This window comes from Merops nubicus, unplaced genomic scaffold (genome assembly GCF_000691845.1).
Source record: "Merops nubicus isolate BGI_N331 unplaced genomic scaffold, ASM69184v1 scaffold21788, whole genome shotgun sequence".
In the NCBI taxonomy this organism is placed as follows: Eukaryota; Metazoa; Chordata; class Aves; order Coraciiformes; family Meropidae; genus Merops; species Merops nubicus.
The window spans coordinates 2309-8227 of NW_008624753.1; the positions used below are offsets into that span (position 1 = coordinate 2309).

At 42.7% G+C, this 5919-nt stretch overlaps 1 protein-coding gene across 1 annotated transcript in view; it reads left to right on the forward strand.

Moving 5' to 3' along the window:
* Positions 1-2564: 2564 nt before the first annotated feature.
* PPARGC1A (peroxisome proliferator-activated receptor gamma, coactivator 1 alpha) overlaps positions 2565-5919 on the forward strand; it is a gene marked incomplete at its 3' end in the record, with an annotated part of 45715 nt that continues 42360 nt past the window's right edge. The window contains exons 1-2 of the mRNA XM_008945436.1: positions 2565-2570; positions 3088-3267. Coding sequence (XP_008943684.1) covers positions 2565-2570; positions 3088-3267 — 186 coding nt within the window. The remainder of the gene's footprint in view (positions 2571-3087; positions 3268-5919) is intronic.

Consider the following 5919-nt stretch of genomic DNA (forward strand, 5'->3'; position numbering starts at 1 on the left):
TGCAAAGATTGATAGAGAGAATCCACATGACACACATTCTGTCAAGTCTGTCTTTCTTTACTGGGTTCATCCCCTTGGCTGCTTGAAAAACTTGTTAAAAATAAAATGCAGATTATTTTTTCATTAATATAATTAATATGGCACAAGTCCAGTCTTTTTTTTTTTTTTAATTTACCTTCAAAGGCACAAAAACGTCCAAAAGGTTAATGGAGAATTATACTTAATTATAATGATTCATTATCATCAGTGCAGTTAAGCTAATTTATTGTTTGCGCCTGAACTAAGAGAAAAAAAGTCTGTTGGAGTGAAATAACCCACAGTAATTAGCCTTTTGTGTTTAGTGACTGCTTTATCCTCCTAAATGTTACTATAAAATTAATGTTATAGTTATGGAATAACTATCATATCAAGTAACAGTGGGAAGACAGTAAAATATGTGCTAGCAATGCAGGTGCACCTGTTACAGATGTATAGGCAAACAGTAAATATCAGCGTGTCAGATGAGGACAGTTTTAGGACTTGGGCTGTTAAATCTGGCATCCTCCAAAGGCCAAATATAAATTAATAACAAGAACACTTGCTACTAATGTGTCTCAGATTAGAAGCATAATGTCATATTTGGAAACATTGATTTTATTATCATGTCAACATTGGCAAGAGCATATATACTTCATTTCAGCAATTAAATATTTTAGGTGACGCCGCTGCAGTCACTATGGGCAATGAAAGCTGTGAGGAGCAGGATTTTTTTTTTTTAATTTATACCTTTGTTTATGTTGCTTCAAAAGCCCACTGTAAGAACTTAAAAATGCAGATTACCAAGAGTAAACATGTTTAAGTAGGTGTTTCACAGAGTGAAGCTATTTTTACAAATGAAAGCAGTAACAGATCAGCAGGATACTTTAGAAGTCTATGGTATCAGTTATAAGCTACTGACCTCCACAACACAAACCTGAGAATGATGCTGAGAATCTACTTTTTCAGTCAAAACTAGATTATCCTTTAATGAGATCAGAGATTTCGGCCAAGCATCAAAAAAGGTCATCTCTATATTATAAGATCGCTGCTGGCAGGTTGTGTCTCGTACTAAAGAATAAGGTACTCTAGCTTATCTTTTTTTTTTTTCCCCTGTGACCAAAATTGTTTGCAGTCAAAATTACTTAAGTGGGGTTTGACTTCTTAAACTTCTGCAGCGCCTTAAATAATAGGAAAAAAGAGCAACTGCTATTTCAGAGCCTCATTTTGCAGCCTCTCAGCTCCCTTGCCCCTTGGCCTATTCCGTGATTATCTAGTAGTGTTCTGATAGACGTAGAAGTTGTCTGGTAAATTATAGCTCACACCAGCTGCACCAAGTCTTTGTGCCAAGAGACAAAATCTTCGCTCACGGCTGCGCTGCTGCATCCAGCCCGCGCACTGCAGGCGCACCAAGGCTCCCGGGGACAAAGCCCTCAATGAAGTGCACCTTCAGCAGCTCTCGCTGGCACCATTGTAACAGGCGGTCCTTGCAAGGGTGACATAACCGGCATCGAGCAATTCACATCCATGGCCACCGTGTTAGTGCCCTCCAGACATCTGTCTTCAGAAAGTGGCACTTTCTGGGTTGACTTCAGTCCAAATAGAAGTTGGGAAATCATTCAAACCACCTCATCATCTGACAGGAGTCGAGGACGGCTTGCTGTTGGCCATCCTTAACACAACGCCAGAAATACTCAGGGTGGAAGCTCTCAGTCTCAGTTGACTTTAAATGGTTTTTAACCATTCAGCACCTAGTGCTTTTGCAGCTTTGTGGTTTTGTGTTTTTTTTTTTTTTTTTTTTTTGCAGTGTACCCATATGAACGTAGATGTTCAGAGATGAGTTACAAGGGTATGTGGTACAGTGTAGGAGGAATTGCTTAATCGAGCAGCGTTGACGAATGGGACTCCGCTATTTGCCAAGCTGTTACTATGTGTTTTCCATAATTAGGAAATGGTTTTGGTGGCTACTCTTAACATTTCAATTGCCATGCTAAAGTGGATATGTGTTATTAATTTTTTTCTTGCTTAGTAGGTCAGTCAATACCCTATCTAGCTTCATACTAGCGTATAAAAGGACACTTATTCCAGGTTTATTTGTATTTATAGCTGCTCTCTTCCTGAGTCATGGAGGCAAAAACATTTTGCAATGCTGAAGAGGATACATGCAGATTAGACTTTGTTTATTATCTCAAAACAAAACGTTTCACAGAATTCTCTCCCCCTAGGTTAGGATTACTGAATCTGAGGCTGCCAGAGGAGGAAAGCCCATTTTGTTCTCTCACTGCAGCTGCTGTCTGGGGATGCTTAGGAATCTGGATGGGGCAATATTTGCGTTCACACCAAGCAGGTGAAAGGCTGCATGAACTAACAATGCCTGTCACCCAGAGGTGAACAGAGGGATACTTCAGAATGCACATCGGTTGCAAGGACTCAGACGTATAACTGGGTGGCTCTGGTCAGTGCATTGAGGAAAGAGCACAGCAGCATCACTGACCTATACTTTTTTTTTTATGCCCATATGGTAGCCACCATCATGACTGACCTCAAGGATGACGGTGAGGATCTGTAGAAGTGAAAGTGTGACTGTCTCCAGCTTGAGCTCGCCTCCAGGGCTGAAGGCTGTAACAGGCTGTGCCATTTTAACCTGAATGCATCAGGAAATGCGTGACAGACCTTGCCCAGAGGTATTCATCTGTAACTCCTACCTGCACTGGTTCGCTCTGAAGCAGGAGAATAAGGCCATAGTTTGGCCTCTGCTGTTGTATTTAATAAACCTTTGAACATGACTGTTATCAAAGAGTATAGGGAAGAGGAGAGTCATTGTTCCTGGGCAGAGATGTGATAGAGAACGCAGCTTAATGCCCTCCTGTTTCCCCCTCCTCTTCGCACATCTGTATAGAGCTAACAATGTTCTAATACTTAGCGGGCTTTTTTTTTTTTTCCAGAAAACAAAGTCAATTCTAGTGACCCTGTGCCATAGCTTAATTGAGGATTAATTCTTATCACATGATACGAAAGTTAATAGATTCCTGGTAATTAATGAAACTATTTCTGTGTTGCTGTTTCCTGTAGTGTGCTGCTCTGGTTGGCGAAGACCAGCCTCTTTGCCCAGATCTCCCAGAACTTGACCTCTCGGAGCTAGATGTGAATGACCTGGATGCGGACAGCTTTCTGGGGGGACTCAAGTGGTACAGCGATCAGTCGGAGATCATCTCCAATCAGTACAGCAATGAACCTGCCAATATATTCGAGGTAAGGCAAGGCAATGAAAATGCACATTGCAAAGTAAGGACTGGCTTTGTTTCTAACTGTTTGTAGCTTGGTGGACTCCCCATGAAGAGACAGCGGACATGGGCATGCATGCTACAGCCTCTGGCTGGCACCCATAACCCTCATCACCAAAACCAGGCCTGCAATATGGAGAGAGAGGGGGGAGAGAGAGGGGGAGAAGCCTTGAAAGGAATTAAATGGAACTTTTGATCTTTGAAAGAAAATGGCTAAAGAGTGCCTAGAATGCACTGCTCTGTGTCCTCATGGAGTGGAGTTGCACAGTTGTCAGCTACAGAGGAAAAACAAAAGTCGAAACGTGTTTGTTGTCTTCCATGTGCATACCCTGGCGAGAAGAGGAATGAAGCACTGGAGCATTTCTAGTAAAGGCTTTCACCACTCAGAGCATTACTGTGCAAGGCACTTGCACACAAATTGAGAGGTCCTCATGGTTGATGTATAGGAAAAAAAAAAAGGGTGGATGTGGCAGAGAAGGCAGTGAGGCCTGTCTGTAGCTCAGGAACAAGCACACCATTGAGATGTTTTGTAGATGTTCTGGTGGAGAGCAGTCTTAAAGTAAATGTTGAAGGGTGGTAGGAGAGATTTAAATGTTTACGATTCTGCCTTGAGGATTCAGGGTGTATGGGAGGAGGTTTACTATGTCTGTATTTTTGTCTCCAGTCTTCTTTCTTCTGTTGGGTGAAGCATGCATGAATCTCTGCCTCGTGGGTACAGGGCAGAGGCAGACGTGCCCTCCTGAACCCTAACCTCCCTTGCTACATGATGACATGAGATGCCATAGATCGTCCACTGGCTGGGAAATTGGACAATAAATTGATTAGCTGGCAGGAAGACCTTATGCAACAGCAGGCCGCGGGTGCTGCCTCTCCCACGGCAGGAACTGCAGCTCCAGGAAGTACAGCTGGCCCGCTGGCTCGGGGAAGCCCCAAGTTATCATCGTTGAGTTTAAAGGCTAGAAAAAATTAACTGAAGCAGTGTAGTAAAATGCTTACCTAAGATACCCTGAATGAAATTCTTCATTTTGTATACAACTCTAAACCCACAGTGATCTCCCTGATGCACATAGAGTTGCTCTGGATTTATACCAGGGTAATAGATAGCACAAACTGGTTCTCTCTGTTCCCTTTCTATCATTTACACCCAAGTAACTTGGAAATAATTATATTTAAATCAAAATTAAATTAACCCTACAAAGCCCTGTGATTAGGCTCTCTTTTTCTTATTAGTTGTATAATGTTCCACTCGTTGTTCTACGAAGTTTCCAAACCTGTCTTGTTCTGGAATTGCAGTTGTACTGCCTGGGGCAGGGTACTGCGTGTTAGTGTGTAGGTTTGGATGGTCAGCAGCAGGGAGGCAGGAGGACAGGGGACACATTTGCAGCTAGCATGGTAGAGAGTGGCTTTGCCTTCTTATAACTGAGGAAACATATTATTCCTCAATCATCAAAAGCCAAATGCAGAGCCATTTTCCATTTGGAAAAATCAACTGAAGATGCAGACTTCCGGAGTAAGTTCCAGATAAATAATACAGTTAAGCATCTACTAACTCTAAGCACACAGATTATTCCAGTAAAACCAGTGGAACTTAGGAAAGGCTCGTGGCTTGCCTTGTGTGTAACTGCCTGGCCTCACTGGTGGCCACAGCTGCCGAGTACAAAATTGCCTCACATAGGTAGTGAGGATTCCCCTGCACGCCTTGTATAGGAATTGTCAGTTCCTATAAGAGACAATTCCCATTCTGAAAATCAAAGCATGCTGCAAACAGCAAGACGACCGGATAGGCTTGTGCTTAACCTCATTGGGAGATGGTGAGATGAGGTAGTGGTCATTACGTGTAACCTCTCATCGGCACATTTGAGGATGAGCAGCCCCAGTGTGAAGAAACAGGTGGTGTGCAGCTGGGGGAGTGCACCTAGGCAGCAACTACCAGCTCAGGAATAATAGTTCGGAACGGAAATACGCAGATTCTTTCCTAACGGGCAAACTCTCTTGTCCTCTTGGCAGATGGCTGCGTTTCCTCACACTCATCCCTTTCAGCTACAGGCTGCATCGCTGTCTCTGACAGCACGGCCTGGCCCGTACTTACCTGTAGGGTCAAATCGTGCTCCAATAGCATTTTGAAATACTGCAGTGCAAAATTAAACCATTTTCAGCTTCATAGTTAGTTTTGTTTCTACTTCTTGGTTGTTTGGCCTAGGAAGATGGGAATGAAACAGTTATTTTCTTCTCCCATACATTAACCCTGTCTCCATTCTCCATCGTGCAGCTGGATACCTTGCACTATTTCTTGCCTCTGCCTCTCTGTAATGTGACGACCGGGGGTGCTCAAGAACAGAAAAAGATGTCTTCTTCCTCCAGAGATTATCTCACATACTCTGTGAGGAACTATTTGTTTTAGCTGAGAGAATGGAAGTTCTGTGCAGTTTCCCATCTGGTAATCTCTAGATTTTTCCATATTGATCTGCACTGGCTTTTCGTTTTAAAGGAAATAACTTTTTTTTTTCTTCTATTTTTCTCTCCTGTCATTGTGGGAGTAGTATGTTTTATCTAACTTAAACTTCTAGATGAGGCCTTGTCATACAAAAATAGAAATGCAGTCAGTTTTGGGTGGAAGGGA